This window comes from Oncorhynchus mykiss, chromosome 25 (assembly GCF_057628025.1).
Source record: "Oncorhynchus mykiss isolate SJ-2025 chromosome 25, ASM5762802v1, whole genome shotgun sequence".
Taxonomy (NCBI): Eukaryota; Metazoa; Chordata; class Actinopteri; order Salmoniformes; family Salmonidae; genus Oncorhynchus; species Oncorhynchus mykiss.
Window position 1 is genome coordinate 65828652 of NC_143046.1, and position 18934 is coordinate 65847585.

At 42.8% G+C, this 18934-nt stretch overlaps 1 protein-coding gene across 2 annotated transcripts in view; it reads right to left on the bottom strand.

The window, feature by feature from the left end:
• Positions 1-472: 472 nt before the first annotated feature.
• The window catches only part of LOC110505533 (apoptosis-resistant E3 ubiquitin protein ligase 1), a 34508-nt gene continuing 16046 nt past the window's right edge, over positions 473-18934 (bottom strand). The window contains exons 1-19 of one of the 2 annotated variants that reach the window (XM_021584813.3): positions 11937-12212; positions 11736-11807; positions 11177-11403; positions 10617-10854; positions 9786-9955; positions 9486-9666; positions 9045-9298; positions 8851-8928; positions 8593-8734; positions 6397-6518; positions 6194-6269; positions 5993-6102; positions 5713-5892; positions 4286-4411; positions 3933-4062; positions 3768-3826; positions 3563-3652; positions 3258-3433; positions 473-3050 (exon numbers count right to left, since the gene is read on the bottom strand). In XM_021584813.3, coding sequence (XP_021440488.2) covers positions 2948-3050; positions 3258-3433; positions 3563-3652; positions 3768-3826; positions 3933-4062; positions 4286-4411; positions 5713-5892; positions 5993-6102; positions 6194-6269; positions 6397-6518; positions 8593-8734; positions 8851-8928; positions 9045-9298; positions 9486-9666; positions 9786-9955; positions 10617-10854; positions 11177-11403; positions 11736-11751 — 2478 coding nt within the window. In that variant the 5' untranslated portion in view covers positions 11752-11807; positions 11937-12212 and the 3' untranslated portion in view covers positions 473-2947. Of the gene's footprint in view, positions 3051-3257; positions 3434-3562; positions 3653-3767; positions 3827-3932; positions 4063-4285; positions 4412-5712; positions 5893-5992; positions 6103-6193; positions 6270-6396; positions 6519-8592; positions 8735-8850; positions 8929-9044; positions 9299-9485; positions 9667-9785; positions 9956-10616; positions 10855-11176; positions 11404-11735; positions 11808-11936; positions 12213-18934 lie in introns of those variants that run through there. The other variant, XM_021584812.3, reaches the window with a different exon arrangement.

The following is an 18934-nucleotide window of genomic DNA, read 5'->3' on the forward strand; positions in this document are numbered from 1 at the left end:
CTGAATTACACCGGAATATTGTTCAAATCGGATTTTCCTGTTTCAGCATCATTTCCCCCCTCATTTTTTTATCTATGGCATTTGCAATGAAGGTGAATATTATTTGAATTGGAGCATACTTGATTGATATGTAGCTGTACAATAATGGAGTAAACGCTTGCTTACTTGCTTATGGCGGCACAATGTGCAGGATGATGTCATGCCATAGCTCGCCGTTATTCATGACAGCTGGAAGGTCCCCTGTTCTGAGACCAGTGTCTCTGCATATGTTGTCCACGCAGGTTTAATGTGGTCTTCCAGGAGGCCTGCGCCCATGAGAGGATACCCACAGTATGAGACTGCTGGTGGCTAGCTCGAGATGCCTGGAACAGTGACCAGCAAATCTCAGCCTCCTTAAAACATTGACACACAATGTAATAATCATTTGTGAATCACATTAAACAAAAGGGACTGCAGAGCAGGAACTCTGACATTCATCAGTGATGACCAACAGTTTGGCCATTTTATTTTACACAAAACAATCTCCCCTCCAAGCCATAAGCAACTAATTAACAATATTTACATAGATAAAAATCCAATACCAAACCCCAATAACCACTGAGCTTCCCAAATCAATCGAACTGGAACCTTGAACACTGAAAGCTGGACCTGCTTATGAATGTGAAAGACTATATAAACTAACTTTAAATCACAACTTCCGTTTCTTTACACATCTTCATATTATGTCCTTATCTGAACTGTATTAAACTATTTACACTTTTGTAAATGCACATGGTTTGTATAAGAATAGTTCAGATCTTGATTCCTATAGTACAATGCATTTCTACTTCTGTCAACACAGTTTGACTTGTGCCTCCATAAGGATAGCACCAATAACACAAACAGCCCCCTAAAGAAGACCCCAATCATGTTGAATTATTCTGTTAGAAGTGTGTATCCTGTTCAACAAGAATGATGTGACGTTTAAGTGGTAAATCACATTGATAAATGTGAGGAGGGTTGAACAACAACAACTTAACCTGCCGTGGGTTTGCATTTTGTGGTGCGTTGTGAGGCTAATGATTCAAATGATCTTTTAACACTTCAAAGAATACAATAGTATTGCTTAAAATGTGTGTGTGTCTGTCTGCTTTAGGCTTTTGTGCTATATGCCGCATTCTACATTATGCTTTCCTAAATAGCCTGTATGTGTGGTTAGCTGCCCACTGTAATACACTGCATATTGTCAAGTGTACAAATGTTCGCTGCAGAGATGAAATGACCATAGAAGAAGAATACATGCAGTTCAGAACATAAACCAATATTTCACACCATCCCGTAGGCTCATGGTTTGACTTAACAACAGTATTATACGTACATGGGCATTGGAAAACGGTGTAAATATGTAGAAATAAGTCAATAATACAATGAAAACACAGGCAATAAATATTCACCTTGTGTATCCTGTCTCAGTATCCTTGCTCAGGTCAAATACAGCAGCCTATGGGTAGTACAGTCAGAAGGGAGGCAGCTAAAATCACACAAGCACTCGGATGGACACAGACACACATACAGCGAGTGGATGCATAGATGGAATTGGAGATCCAGAGGTAAACCCAGTCAAGAGCAAAAGACATGACCGATATCAAGATAACAGTTGAAGAGGCTGGAACTCAAGGTTAAAATCCAATTGATATTCACATCTCAAATCTCCCCGGCAGTCAACAGAAAGTCATGTTATAGTAATATCTCTGTTGTTATACTTTTACAGGTCTAGGCTTCGTTTAACTATACACATCTCCAGATAAAGTCAGAGGCAAAGGGTTTGAATAAGGCAGGTTTAAAAAAACAAAAAAACTTTTACGGATCAAGACGAATAACATCGTCAACAAAAAGCCATCAACAGTATGGGTGAAAACAACACAAATCCCTAAGTCAGTCCATAAAACAGACAGTGACATGGGCAAGTACTTTGTTTGTTCCTTTGAAACCCCATGTCTTTGTACAGTGAAGTCAATTGGTGATGTGAAATGTTAAAGGGATATTTTGGGATTTTGGCAATGAGGCCCTAACCCTTTATTTACTTGAAGGTAGTTTTACGAGCCACACCTATAGACTTCCAGTCATTGCGCTAACGCTAGTTGGCAATAGATTGTGACACTACCTCTAACTTCCTTCATACTGGACACAGAGACATAAAAATGTTATCCACAAGTTCACCTGACTCTAGGGATGCCACAACCCATTGCCACAACCCTGAAGTATCACTTTAATAACAAAACATAAATGAATCAGCTGGGCTTCAACTGTGACATATGAAACTCCCACCAACAAAAAAAGTGTGACCTCAAATATATAAATATCAAGTACCACTTGTCCCTTCTCTTTGAAAATGAAACAAAAAGATCTGAACTGTTGCCATAACATGAAAACCTATTTACATGTATGTACACATATTGAAGTAAAAGAGTCATGTATATATACTGTATATCCTTCCCTGATCAGTTAAGGCCAAAGTGCTATGGGTGCGCAGCTACTCCAAACTTTGTATAGGCTGCATTTGCATTTAAATGTTCCTCGTTTTTTTTCTCCAAAACAAAATTACAAAAAGCAAAATGACATCAAGCTCACGAGGCTCTTAAACTAGTGCTACGTTCTGTCTCAAACATGTAAAACTAAGTAACTCTTGCATCTAGAAGAAAACTATCAAGCCTTTTTTTACACCAGTTCATCTTTCTTCATTAGAAAAGCAAGTGTTGTACAGCATATACATAGTGCCAGCAGACATATGAGGACTTCCCAGAGCTTTCTGGGACATCCTGTGGGTTTCCTGTAATGCCCTCTACCACTGAAAGAGGATCATGGGTAGTCTGTGTGAGTCGAGGAGAGTTGTCCATTGTCCAAAGCTGATGGAGAGGATAACAGGGGTATACCAGAGTCTGGGGGTGAGCTCCAGGGATAAGGCCAATCAGAGCATGCCGAAGCCCTCACTGCCCTCACTGATGGCGAGCTTCAGCATCTTGTGCAGCTCCTCATAGGAGTCATAGGTAGGGAGGCACAGCTGGTTAAAACTAGAGAGAAAATAATCCAGAGTCAATTTACAGTTGTGTATGTGTTTATTATATAAAGATGTATAGTGTGTCTGTGCATTATTCAAGTAAAGAACTGAAACCAACTACATAGTACATACATGTATGTGAGCCAAGTACGAATGTGAGTGTAAGTGTACATATACTGTAAATGTCCGTCTGTGTGTGTGTGTCTGCCCGTCCACTCACCAGGTGTGTGCGGTGGGCAGGGTGCTGTGTGTGGGCGCAGCGATGATCTGGAAGGAGGGGCAGAGGGTGCTGAAGCCCCCGGGGGGCAGCTGGGAGGAGCCGGTGGTGAACTGCAGCAGGCGAGCCAACTCCTCCTGGGTGAAGCTGGACACCACGGCCCAGAACCACTTCATCACCTAGGACAACACCAGAACACAGTCAGCATGGTGCTCAACACGAGCACATTTAACACATCTCCATCAATGCTGTAGCAAAGCAGTATCTTTCACCGTGTACTATGGGTCAGACCTGGTGACGTCACCCACCTTCTCTCTGAAGTGCCAAGACCCTCCTACGACCACAGCATGGGCCTTGAAGTCCTGGACATCGATATCTCCCGTACCACACAACAACAGCTAGGAACAAACAGACATTTAGACATCACAGGGCCATAAGAGTGACATTTAGAATGTATGACAAGGGATGTACGCTTGGAATGTATGACAGTGAATGTGATTTTATGCAGCATACCTCCAGCTCATTCTCATCAAATATGGCCAAAAGGTTCTCTGGAACAAGTTCATTCAAACCTGCAATTCACAAAACAGTTTGTTGCCTATCCCCTTACAGAGACTCCAGATTAGACACACAGGTGAATGTGAAGAGGCCATAGAATATCTACGTTTGTATCCTTACCTTTGAGAAAGTGCTCCACCTCGTCTCGCACCTGACTGGCGAGCCTGTACTGGGCCAGCAGGTTCAGATAATGCATCTTGTTCTCATTGTTCACAGCAATCTGAGCTCCTCCAGATATCAACTCCACCACCTGCAGTGACAGAGTAACAGAGCACAGGACGTGACTGACAACACATACCGAACCTGACACACTACCTCTACTTTTACACACTCCACTTCTATTTAGGAGTCCTAAGCAGTCTACCAAGGAAATCATATGGGTTTCTTCTGTTTAGTTATTGCTTTCTTTTTTCCCTGTGAGATGACTTGGTGGATAAGGGAAGTCATGTCAAATAGAATGATTTCCTCGTCACCTTCTCCAGCTGTCCCGACTTGCTGTACTTCTCCTCGGCAAACACCAGGTCCATGTCACTGACATCATTGTTTAGGATGACACAGACTTTCATTTTGTAGAACTCCTGATCATCCGTCTCAAAGTACTGCCGTGGAAAATGAAATACAAACACAGGAAAATGGAATTGAAATAGAATGACGTCTTTACCTCGGCGAAACAATAAGGATGACTTATCCACTTAGAGCGGCAGGTTCAGATCTTAATATGTTCTAGAAACACCACAACATACAACTGGTACGCTATGAAATAAACAGATCTCCTTTCATGGCCTTGTGAACAATGCAACACTTACAATTTGATTACAATTAGGGCTGGGCGATATGGCCAAAATCTCATATCCCGATATAGATAATTTTCTGTAAATTCAATTTATAAATAGTTTATATAAAATGACCACATGTAAAGGCCTATTTCTTATTACATTTTGAATTATACTCAACAAATAAAAAGGTACTTACTCATATTTGATTATTTATTTTATTTAGAACCTGTGCAAATTTTCAATTAAGCATGAAACAAAATATAAAATATGAATGTATAAAATCTAAAAAAGGTCAATAGAAAACACTTAAACTATAGTTGCAAACAAAATAAATATAGGCCTAAAATATATATATTTTGGGGGGCTTGCCTGTTTTGCATGTTATTTTGTCATTAATACGTGTCACATACCAGTTTGGTACCTTGGGTCGAGTGTCAGCACCAACACACGAAACCCCCGTTTCTCGACCATGTAAATTGGGGCCATGTCTTTGCAGATGTAAGTTGTAATGGCAGCTGTTACCTCCTTCCATCTTCGTGATTCATCGCCATATAGTGTGTCGTGGGCAAAAGCCTCTTGCAACGAGTCGGGGGTTTGTTTGGAGCACTCGACTGTACTTTTTTGGGTCTCATCCGTAGACTCTCTCTGTACTGTTTCACATGATTCTTGCGTAGGTGGTAAAAGAGGTTAGTGGTATTTGAGCCTGCGGCATATTTTGCAGAGGACGGTTTTCTGGTCCGTGTCAGACTTTTCATACCCAAACCACGTCCATGTGACCGAAGTAGCCCCTCTTTTAGGTACGAGCCCCGTGTCTCCGTGCTCTGTGTCACGTTCACTCTCCTCCATGTTTGTTTGTGTTGCAAATTTATTTTCTCACGGCACATGTGGAAGAACACAAAGCTTCGTCCAATTGGTGAAAAATATTGCCGTAAAGAGTGTGATTTGCGACAACAAAATAAACAATAGAGCACAATATGAAACGATAGACGCTTTTCTATCGTCACACGATATATATCGTCATATCACCCAGCCCTAATACTAGCCGAAGCATAGAGGTAAACATTGGGAGTGAGGTCTAACTCCAGTTCCTCTGAGCGGCTGTGGGACTGGGGTGGAGGGCGTACCTTGTAGTTCATCCTGAGTCCGATGATCTGGGCTAGGAAGGAGCGGGTGAAGCGAGCACGGACCATCTGCTTGTAGGCCCCGCCCAGGGCTGACTCGTACAGGCACTTCCCCACCACGCGGCCGGCAAACTCATACATCTTCAGACGCAGGTGGGCCGGCCGCTCTGCGTTGGGGTGGACCTGGGAAGACAGGCAGACACATTACCTCACTATCATATTGGCAAAGTCAGTGAATATTGACCCTAGCCGTATAGTGTTAGTTGTGCTGGTGAGGTCTTACCAGTCCCTGGTTGTCGTCACTGAAGCGAGTGAACAGCTGATTGGTGGTGTCAAACAGGGTCTTACAGACGAGCTCAAACCACTCCCTTCGAGGCCCTCCCCAGTCCAGAGCTAGGGGCCAACACAACACACATACTTAGTGATTCAACAGCCCTTACCACAAACAACACCAGCTGACTGGCCTGTCATCTGCTGATCTTACCTTCCTCATCCTGGAACACCACCTCAAAGTTCTTACTCCAGTCCGACACGGAAAAGTTCCGGGTGGATTTCAGAGACTGGGGAGAGAGAGATTTTAAAACACTGTAATTTTCAATTTCCAATCATTGTCTTCATACGAGTCTGCTGTAGCAGTTCTTAATCTCACTGCAGCTCGGAGAGTAGTTGCGCGGTGGATTCACTCACCGAGTCCAGGATGCAGTGGCGTGTGATCTTCAGGCAGGTCTTGGTGCGAGGTCTCTTGGAGTGGATGTGTCTGAGCTCCCTCTGGAAGAAGCTCACCTTGTCCTGGAACGTCTCCGAGCCTCCTGACAACGGCATAAAAAACATACAGATCTTAACCATGTACTCCCCATGGACACTGAATTGGAAGAGGAAGGAAACTAGGGCTGACCCCATTTAGTCGAATGGTCGATTGTTTGGTTGATAGGCTGTTGGTTGACCAAGATTTATTTAGTTGAGCAGTAGCAAAAAATAAATACAAACGTTAATGGTGTAGACACCTGTCTGAGCGGACTAATCCATTATGGAGGCTGTAATGATGGCATAGTCCATCACTATAAAACATGTGCTTTTGAAATTGTATATGGTTATATTATGTAAGAACAATGGTGCAACACTAATAACAATGATATTATTTATAACAAATGCACTTTCTGCCATGTTGGATAGCGGTCGCAGTTCTGAAACATCAGTGCGCTGTTGAATTGGCACCTTTTCCTAGACCAGCAAAGATAACCAGCATATTGGTGTTGAGAACAATGCGGTTGAGGCAGCAGCGGAGTTACGAGACGAGAAAACAGCCCTTTCCTTAATTGCCTAAGAAAAGTGAGGAGAGGGGAAACCAACTAAATTAGGTCTATAATCAATAGCCTAACTGTTAAATGTGCCTGGCTATTTAAATCATCCATATGTATGTACAGAAATAAGACAGATCCTGCTTCTGTTGCCAGTTTGAGTGTTTGTTTAATAGCCTGCTGATTCTGTGAGCACCAAGCCTCATGCAACCACAACATGTTGGATAAACAATTTCACAAATTCGTCTGTTTTTAATCTTTGCTATGCTGTAATAAAGGTAATGGACTTTTTTTCCCATTAGAACAGCCTCTCTGGTATTATTTATAGTTTTATTTATAATTTTTTTGTAAATACACCTGACATTCCGCTTAGTTTGCCAAAAGGCACCTAAAGGACTCTCAGACCATGACAAACAAGATTAAACTCCTTGGCCTGAATGCCAAGCGTCACATCTGGAGGAAACCTGGCACCATCCCTGCGGTGAAGCATGGTGGTGGCAGCATCATGCTGTGGAGATGTTTGTCAGTGGCAAGGACTGGGAGACTAGTCAGGATCGAGGGAAAGATGAACTGAGCAAAGTACAAAGAGATCTTTGATGAAAACCTGCTCCAGAGAGCTCAGGACCTCAGACTGGGGTGAAGGCTCACCTTCCAATAGGACAACGATCCTAAGCACACAGCCAAGACAATGCAGAAGTGGTTTCGGGACAAGTCTCTGAATGTCCTTGAGTAACCCAGCCAAAGCTCGGATTTGAAACCGATCAAACATCTCTGGAGACCTGAAAATAGCTGTGCAGCAACGCTCCCCATCCAACCTGACAGAGCTTGAGAGGATCTGCTGAGAAGAATGGGAGAAACTCCCCAAATACAGGTGTACCAAGCTTGTAGCGTCATTACCAAGAAGACACAAGGCTGTAATCGCTGCCGAAGGTGCTTCAACAAAGGGTCTGAATACTTATGTAAATGTAATATTTATATTTTTTAAAGTATTTTTTATTTCTAAAAACCTGTTTTTGATTTGTCATTATGGGGTATTGTGTGTAGATTGATTTAATACATTTTAGAATAAGGCTGTAATGTAACAAAATGTGGAAAGAGTCAAGGGGTCTAAATATTTTCCGAATGTACTGTACTATAAGTCAGGCCCTATTGGTCACGTTCATGCGATGCATACATGTGTCATGTAAAGAGAGCAAGGGTTGAGGGAATAGAGAATGTAAATGGCTCTAATTATGTTGCAGCTTTAACAACATGGACAGCGGCATTAACACTGTTGATATTCTGTGGTGGGGAGGAGAGAGAGAACGGGTACTAGTCACACAGTGTCATTTTCTTAAACACAATCAAATCAAGTGCGGTACTCCCTCTAGTCATTAGGGTGTCTTAATTATTTAATCAAACAGTGAGCTTAAAGCATCGGACAAGCTCATTGAATATAGTTTATTTGATTAAAATACATAGCATCTGTCTATATATGAAAAATGCAAGTTTTAAAATGTTGACCAATCAATTGGTCGAAAGAACAGACGACTCTCGGTCGACCAAGAGTTTTTGGGGGTCGGGGATAGTCCTAAAGGAAACCAACCGATATTCTTGTGCAGGAAACGGATGAAGGTGGCAGCCATGATGTTTCTGTCTTTACAGCTCAGCTCCACTGGCGGCTGGATCCCATCATCCACCACTAGAGTCAGGTACTTGTGAACGGGGTCAGGGCCGTAGTATGTGAACTGGGAGGGACAGAAGAGGAGGGTGAACACACCAGCTCATTAAATCTACTGATAAAAGGTCAGAAAGCATTATGTGGACATCGTACAGTTTTTCAGAGCAGTTCTGCTTGTCCTACCTTTGTCCCTGGACACACTCGAAAGGTAAAAAGGCGCCATGGAATAATTTTCAGGTAAAACTCCTTCACGGACAGTTGCTGTGTAGCAGAAAAGTACATTTTCCAGTCAATGACAAGTCTGCAACACACCCAACTGAAGAGCATGTACTATTTCTATAAAAATAGCTTTCCCTTTCTATCCCCTCTTCACCCACCTTTGGGGATATGTAGCAGTAGACCTTTTTAGGTTTCTTGACCTTCTCTGGCTGGTCTTCTACAGGGGAGTCATGCTCGTCCTCCTCGTCCCCCATGGAGGGTCGACTCTGAGGGGCCATCAGAGCCGAGGCTGGGAGCTGCCACGAGGAGTTACTGTAGTTACTGTAGTTCCCTGTGCCGTAGAGGTACGCCTCAAAGTAGATGCTGATCCCTGGAGTTGACACGTTCTTCTCCACACAGTTCTTCTCATTCTCTGTGGGGGAGGTGGAAGAGTAGCAGTTGAAACACAGGAGCGATGTAAGAGATTTTACTACACAAAGAACAAAAGTCTTCATATACACTGTACATGATCTAATGTTGAGTATGATAGGCTGACTTGCTGAAATACTTCCTTCGCCTCGGCCTGTGTAATCGTACCCTAAAATAGGACCCTTACTAACCACTGAGAACGATGATGTCAAACTCCCCGTTGCTGATGGGCAGGTCGTTATAGGAGATGCGTGCCCGGAAACAGCCCTTCTTCCTCAGGGTGATCTTCAGCAGTACCTGGCACAGCTGCTTGTTGGACGTCACTGTCTTACTGTAGTACTCCTCCAGGCTGTCGTCATCCACTGTGCCCAACTGATAGGAGGCAGATACAAAATGGATTCCCATTTTCCACTTTCACAGTCTAAATTCCGGAAACAATTGACTTCAGGCTGTTATATGAGGATTGTTATATTGGGCCTCAAGTGTCTTACCGAGTGGACGTGGACACCGTAGTTGACCTCGTCTATGAGTGAGGTGGAGTTACTGGTGGGGTTGCCATACTCGTCCCGGGGCTCAATCTGCAGGGTATGCTGCTGGCCATATACTAAGACCAGCGTGGAGAAGTGGTAGGCTATCTTCGTTTTAGATGGAACCACTGTCCCTGAAATGAACACAGAAAATAAGGGAAACAGATGAGCATTGAAGGAACGTTTCAAATTAAAGTATGTAGTGTTTACCAGTACAATACATGCAATGGCCCTGAGACAACAAAGAAAAACAACTCTCTTTCATTTACACAAAGGTTCAAGTTGCTTCCATGTTAAGGGAGCATTTCAACACGTATCAAGCCTGATTGGTCAAAGCTGTAGAGCATGATGACAAATGAAATCATTCCAAACATTGTAATAAACAACCAGATGAAAATACAATGTTCCGAAAAATATTGATTTTGTCTTAAATAAACTTGATGTCATGATCAGCATCACATCATGCTATATTTAGTAAACAAAGCCAAACTACAAACCAGATTGTGATGAAGAATACTATTAACAGCCTTATTATCGTGCTATGAGGACAAGCAATGGAAAGAACATTGGAAGTAACATTGGCATTATAATAAGGGGTATCAACATTTCTGGTCTGGGTGGCCATTCATTCATTCCTACTAGGCAACTTCAAAGTGATGTTCTTTATGAGCAAAAGCACATGATTATCAATATCAATTACTTAAACGTCATCATGTCATCCATGCTTTGCATTAAATCTTACAAATATAGCACAGTCCTGTCCTGAAATGGGTTACTTACACAGCCCAACCTTACCTGGCTGGAATATCTTGTAGTAGGGGCTATAGGCCACGTTGAGTCCTCCCAGTTTGACGGCCACCTCATAGCGCCCGGCCTTTCGGACAGTGAAGGTCACTTTGACCACGTTGGACTCTGGCTCCTGCAGAACCTCCTGGGTGACGGGGATGTCTAGGGCCAGCTCTATGTGGGTGATGTTGACCCTTAACCCCACGGGCCGGTGGGCAGGGAAGGGCTGGCCGTTCTTATAGAAGAGCTGGGGTAGAGAGTCAGAGAAAACCATGAGAAACCATGGCAGGAAGTCTTGCACTACAACTTGTGCCAGAACACCATCCTGCCAACAGTCTATTCATTGTGTGCTTTATGATCCCAATAGAAACCCAACAAACAAGCCAAATAACAGAATCACTGATTTCAATCTGCAGAAACAAAAAAATCCTTCCTCCACACTCTTTAATACTTGATGTAGGTTGTTGTTCTTTAATCATACAGTTTCAAATATAAACTAAACTCTTAAAGTCCAGAAATTACTGAAGCAGACTTCAGATTTCAAGCCATTCGGTAGGTAAGGATCTTACCTGAACACGGAAGCTCATAGTTTGGCCCACTTCCTGTGGGTCCTTCCAATCCCATGACACATTGCAGGAGCGCGGGTCCAGGTAGTTCCCCCGTACATAGTCGTAAATGCTGCGGTCGCCCCTCCTCCCAGGGTCATCATTCTGCAGGAAGCTAACCACCCGCGCAGCGAGCTCACATAGGAACTTGATGGTAAAGACAAACGCTATGATGGAAACAGTAATTCCACCTGACAGGGGGAGACATTGTGTCAGAGAGCTAAATGTGATTAAATGCACAGCACACATTAGTAGAGAGACCATTTGCAATGCAATATTACTTCAAAGAATGCCCTCCAGGTCTATTTGATTTAATGAGCTGCAGATAAGCAGTAATTGTATGGGTAAAGCCTGAAAGTCTTGGGACACAAACAGTATCACAAGTTCAAATATGTACTAGTATTTCAACAAGTTCAAAGTTCTTCCTGATAATTCTAAACTACAAGTTAGTTTAGACTCCAGGCCTGGCTGACATGTGCCAATCCCCTACTTCAAACAGCTACGGTCAGTAGAACTCACTCACCAATCACGTAAAACATGAGGTCCCTTATCAGAAAGCACAGTGCCACAGTACAGCCAAATATAAGAGCTCCCGCTGAAAGAGAAACAAAGAGACGGCATACTTCACTTGACTTTCCCAGCACAGAAGGAGCTTTCAACAGACATTTCATATAAAGCTGGCGTTCTCTAGTGTACACCATTCATTCTGAAAGGGCATACTTACAGATCAACTTGGAGGATTGACTTGTATTTCACTTTTGTTTTCTGATTCATCTGTAGATAATAAACCTTTAAATGTAGCACACGCCCAGGTTGGACTCTGCATCCAGGACATTCATCAGGAAACCTATTAGGTCCATGTTGTCCTACCCAAGTACTACAGTATATGGACTAGGGCTGACCCCATTTAGTCCACTGGACGATTGTTTGGCCGATAGGCTGTTGGTCGACAGAGATTTTTTTTAGTCGAGCAGTGGCTTAAGAATATATGACACGAGACACCTGTCTGATACACGCCTGTCTGATACACGCCTGTCTGATAAACGCCTGTCTGATACACGCCTGTCTGATACACGCCTGTCTGAGTGGACTAATCCATTGCAGAGGCTGCGTGGATGGCAAACCAATATCACCAGTATTACTAATTACAATGTTAGTTTGCTTATGGTCATTTCTGTTAATGCATTCAATATAGTACTATTACAGTCTAACCATCATTGTAGGAGTGGACACGTTGTTTGCAGAGCGCACAACCTATGCTACACTTGTGAGGAAAAAAAGTTGTGGTTTATTTAATTATATTTACGAGTTGTCCTGTCAATCTGGAGTACGCACCTTATTTCGCATAGAAGTAGGCCTAGGCTACCTGGCCTGGGTGCAAATGTAGGCCTACAAATGTTCCCGTTTGGGGATTTGATACCATTTTGAATTGTCTTAACTCACCACCACTGTGGAGCTTCTCAAAGTAGTTTTGTCTTCGCCTTAAACTGCAAGTAAATTAAGTCTGTTTTTACATCCACTGAGAATGACAAAAGTTGTGAGTCTGTCTAAGCTCACCAGTGTGGGAAACTCGAGGTTTGCTAGCATGAGCTTCAGACCAGACCAAGTTAATGGTTGATACAATGTTTCAAGTTCATTACAGAAAGGCCATGCATAGCAAATATGATTAATAGGATATTTATTTTTAAAATCAGGATATTTTCTACCTGCAGTCTGCAATGTTTTTAAATTTGTTTTTTGTCTTTATTTAGGCTATTTTTAAATATTGTCAATGGCAATAGAAGTTACTTTTAGATTTGTATCAGGAACAGGTTTTCTTCTGGGTTAGGCTATATTGATCTCTGGCTCCCTCTTTAATAATTTGTGCATCTTCATTTTCAATCGCAGTGCTTAAAGCATCAGACAAGCTCAGTAGCTTACATATAGTTGATTTTATTCAAATATAGGGTGTGTCTATATATATTTTGTACTTTTTATCTCCTCAATTTCGTGTGGGGCGGCAGGTAGCCTAGTGGTTAGAGCGTTGGACTAGTAACCGAAAGGTTGCAAGATTGAATCCCCGAGCTGACAAGGTAAAAATCTGTTGTTCTGCCCCTGAACAAGGCCACTGGTCCTAGGCCGTCATTGAAAATAAGAATTTGTTCTTTTAACTGACTCGCCTAGTTGAATAAAGGTAAAAAATAAAATATCCAATTGGTAGTTACAATCTTGTCCCATCGCTGCAACTCCCGTACAGACTCAGGAGAGGCGAAGGTCGAGAGCCATACGTCCTCTGAAACACAACCTTGCCAAGCTGCACTGCATCTTGACACACAGCTCGCTTAACCCGGAAGCCAGCTGCACCAATGTGTCGGAGGAAACACTGTCCAACAGGTGACCAAATTCAGCATGCATGTGCCTGGCCCGCCACAAGGAGTCACTAGAATGCAATAAGACGAGGACATCCCGACCGGCTAAACCCTCCCCTAACCCAGACAACGCTGGACAAATTGTGTGTCTCCCGGTCACGGCCAACTGTGCCACAGCCTGGGATCGTGACCCGGGTCTGTTAGAGCGCTGCGCCACTCGGGAGGCCCACATTTAGAACATTTCAATCGATTGGTCAAAAGCACAGACGACTCTCGGTTGACCAAGTTTTTTTTAAAGTTGAGAACAGCCCTAATGTGGACACTGTTATGTGGTGCATCAGTGAATAAACAAAGGCAAATCAAGATTTTCCAGGAATAGGAGTTAGGTATCTTCTCTGAGCATAGCGATTTGCTAATTGAGAGTGTATAGGCCAATGAGAATCGGTGTGTGTACTGCAGTATGTAAATTAGGATAGGAAATGGTACATTGGAGAATGTAACAACATAGGACTAGGCCTTAACATTATGTGGTTGCACTTTTTTGGGGGGGTGAAAGATTTTATTTATGATTACGATTTTTTAAATCCAAAACATCCATGTACAAACAACAACAAGCAGACGCACACAAACATCCACAACATCATCCCCGCCCAGACCCACCTCCTTACACCCCCATCTTCAGCACTCGTATTACTCTCCGCCACATGACTTCAAACCGCACCATTTTTTATCTCTCCGTCGCCAACGCACATTTAGATAATAAAGCATTTGACCTTTCCATTGTGTTAACGATTTATTTCCAGTCAAGTATACGTTTTCTCAAGATGATTGATGAGAAAAGTATCGTCCAACACATCAGGTATCTCACTGCACCCTCAAGCTTGATGCCCTCAATCTCACACAATTTATCAATGAACCTACCAGATATAACCCCAAATCCGTAAACATGGGCACCCTCATAGATATCATCCTAACTAACTCACCCTCCAAAAACACCTCTGCTGTTTTCAACCAAGATCTCAGCGATCAGTGCCTCATTGCCTGCATCCGTAATGCGTCTGCGAGCAAACGACCACCCCTCATCACTGTCAAACGCTCCCTAAAACACTTCTGCGAGCAAGCCTTTCTAAATGACCTGGCCCGAGTATCCTGGAAGGATATTGACCTCATCCCGACAGTAGAGGATGCCTGGTTATTCTTTAAAAGTGCCTTCCTCACCATCTTAAATAGGTATGCCCCATTCAAAAAATGTAGAACCAGGAATAGATATTGCCCTTGGTTGACTCCAGACCGGTCTGCCCTTGACCAGCACAAAAACATCCTGTGGTGTTCTGCATTAGCATCGACTAGCCCCCATGATATGCAACTTTTCAGGGAAGTTAGGAACCAACATACACAGGCAGTTAGGAAAGCTAAGGTTAGCTTTTTTAAACAGAAATTTGCATCCTGCAGTACAAACTCAAAACAATTCTGGGACACTGTAAAGTCCATGGAGAATAAGAGCACCTCCTCCCAGCTGCCCACTGCTCTGAGGCTAGGAAACACTGTTACAACCGACAAATCCACTATAATTGAGAATTTCAATAAGCATTGCTCTACAGCTGGCCATGCTTTCCACCTGGCTACCATTACCCCAGTCAACTGCCCGGCACCCTCCACAGCAACCCGCCAAAGCCTCCACCATTTCTCCTTCACCCATATCCAGATAGCTGGTGTTCTGAAAGAGCTGCAAAATCTGGACCCCTACAAATCAGCTGGGCTAGACAATCTGGACCCTCTCTTTCTAAAATGATCTGCCGAAATTGTTGCAACCCCTATTACTAGCCTGTTCAACCTCTCTTTCGTATCGTCTGAGATTCCCAAAGATTGGAAAGCTGCCGCGGTCATCCCCCTCTTCAAAGGTGGAGACACTTTAGACCCAAACTGCTACAGACCCATATCTATCCTACCCTGAATCTCTAAGGTCTTCGAAAGCCAAGTTAACAAACAGATGAATGACCATGCACCTCAGCCACGCTCAAGGTCCTTAACGATATCATAACCGCCATCGATAAGAGACATTACTTTGCAGCTGTATTCATCGACCTGGCCAAGGCTTTCGACTCTGTCAATCACCACCTTCTTATTGGCATACTCTTTCTCAAATGATTGCCTCGCCTGATTCACCAACTACTTCTCTGGTCGGAGGGCCCATTGTCCGGACCTCTGGCAGTCTCCATGGGGGTGCCACAGGGTTCAATTCTCGGGCCGACTCTCTTCTCTGTATACATCAATGATGTCGCTCTTGCTGCTGGTGATTCTCTGATCCACCTCTATGCAGACAACACCATTCTGTATACTCCTGGATCTTCTTTGGACACTGTGTTAACTAACCTCCAGATGAGCTTCAATGCCATACAACTCTCCTTCCGTGGCCTCCAACTGCTCTTAAACCCAAATAATACTAAATGCATGCTATTCAACTGATCATTGCCCGCACCTGCCCGCCCAGCCAGCATCACTACTCTGGACGGCTCTGACTTAGAATACGTGGATAACTACAAATACCTAGGTGTCTGGCTAGACTGTAAACTCTCCTTCCAGACGCACATTAAGCATCTCCAAAATTAAATCTAGAATCGGCTTCCTATTTCGCAACAAAGCATCCTTCACTCATGCTGCCAAATATACCCTCGTAAAACTGACCATCCTACCGATCCTTGACTTGGGCGATGTCATCTATAAAATAGCCTCCAACACTCTACTCAGCAAACTGGATGTAGTCTATCACAGTGCCACCCGTTTTGCCACCAAAGCCCCATACACTACTCACCACTGCGACCTATACGCTCTCGTTGGCTGGCCCTCGCTTCATACTCGTCGCCAAACCCACTGGCTACAAGTTATCTACAAGTCTCTGCTAGGTAAAGCCCCGCCCTATATCAGCTCGCTGGTCACCATAGCAGCACCCACTCGTAGCACGCACTCCTGCAGGTATATCTCACTGGTCACCCCCAAAGCCAATTCCTCTTTGGTCGCCTTTCCTTACAGTTCTCTGCTGCCACTGACTGGAACGCTGCAAAAAGATTCCCATCTCCCTCACTAGCTTTAAGAACCAGCTGTTAGAGCAGCTCACGGAGCACTGCACCTGTTCATAGCCCATCTGTATACAACCCATCTATCTACCTCATCCCCAAACTGTATTTATTTATTTTGCTCCTTTTGCACCACAGTATCTCTACTTGCACATCCATCTTTTGCACATCTACCATTCCAGTGTTTAATTGCTATATTGTAATTACTTCTCCCTTATCTTACCTCATTTGCACTCACTGTTTATAGACTTTGTTTGATTTTTTCTACTGTATTATTGACTGTATGTTTTGTTCATTCCATGTGTAACTCTGTGTTGTTGTATGTGTCGAACTGCTATGCTTTATCTTGGCCAGGTCGCAGTTGCAAATGAGAACTTGTTCTCAACTAGCTTACCTGATTAAATAAAGGTGAAATAAATAAATAATAAATAAATAAGCCATGTCTTGACATATGCAGACAGACGGATTAAAAGTACATTTACATTGTAATATTCTGACAGACAATTTTCTAACTCCTCCAATAACTTTTGGGCTTTATAGCATTCCCAGAAGGCATGGATTATTGAGTCATTGTTCGTTTTACAGTTAAGACATGACCCGTTGCGCTGTAGAATGTACCATGCGCATCTTCAATATGTACCCATTGTTCCTCTTTAATCGATTTAACTATATATTACAAGTAAAATCCCTGAGTGGCGAGTTGATACAATTCCAGGTCTGGAAGGTTAAAACTAGAGGTCGACCGATTATGATTTTTCAACGCCGATACCGATTATTGGAGGACCAAAAAAAGCTGATACCGATTAATTGGCTGATTTAAAAAAAATATATTTATAATAATGACAACTACAACAATACTGAATGAACACTTATAATACATCAATAAAAATCCATTTAGCCTCAAATAAATAATGAAACATGTTCAATTTGGTTTAAATAATGCAAAAACAAAGTGTTGGAGAAGAAAGTAAAAGTGCAATATGTGCCATGTAAAAAAGCTAACGTTTAAGTTCCTTGCTCAGAACATGAGAACATATGAAAGCTGGTGGTTCCTTTTAACATGAGACTTAAATATGCCAAGGTAAGAGGCTTTAGGTTGTAGTTAATATAGTATTTAAAGGACTATTTATCTCTATACTATTTGTATTTCATATACCTTTGACTATTGGATGTTCTTATAGGCACTTTAGTATTGCCAGTGTAACAGTATAGCTTCCGTCCCTCTCCTCGCCCCTACCTGGGCTCAAACCAGGAACACATTGACAACAGCCACCCTCGAAGCATCGTTACCCATCGCTCCACAAAATCCGCGGCCCTTGCAGAGCAAGGGGAACAACTACCCCAAGTCTCAGAGGGAGTGACGTTTGAAACGCTATTAGCGCGCACCCCGCTAACTAGCTAGCCATTTCACATTGGTTACACCAGCCTAATCCCGGGAGTTGATAGGCTTGAAGTCATAAACAGCTCAATGCTTGAAGCACAGTGAAGAGCTGCTGGCAAAACGCAAGAAAGTACTGTTTGAATGAATGCTTACGAGCCTGCTGCTGCCTACCATCGCTCAGTCAGACTGCTCTATCAAATATCAAATCATAGACTTAATTATAACATAATAACACACAGAAATACGAGCCTTTGGTCATTAATATGGTAGAATCCGGAAACTATCATTTTGAAAACAAAACGTTTATTATTTCAGTGAAATACGGAACCGTTCCGTATTTTATCTAATGGGTGTCATCCCTAAGTCTAAATATTCCTGTTACATTGTACAACCTTCAATGTTATGTCATAATTACGTAAAATTCTGGCAAATTAGCAATGAGCCAGGCGGCACAAAATGTTGCCTACTAACCTACTAATATTGCCTACTAACCTGGTTTTCGTTTAGCTAAATATGCCGGTTTAAAAATATATACTTTGGTGTATTGATTTTAATAAAGACATTGGTGTTAATGGCTAGGTACACGTTGGAGCAACGACAGTCCTTTTTCACGAATGCGCACCGCATCGATTATATGCAACGCAGGACACGCTAGATAAACTAGTAATATCATCAACCATGTGTAGTTAACTAGTGATTATGATTGATTGATTGTTTTCTATAAGATAAGTTGAATGCTAGCTAGCAACTTACCTTGGCTTCTTACTGCATTCGCGTAACAGGCAGGCTCCCCGTGGAGTGCAATGAGAGGGAGGTGGTTAGAGCGTTGGACTAGTTAACTGTAAGGTTGCAAGATTGAATCCCAGAGCTGACAAGGTAAAAATCTGTCATTCTGCCCCTGAATAAGGCAGAAACCCAC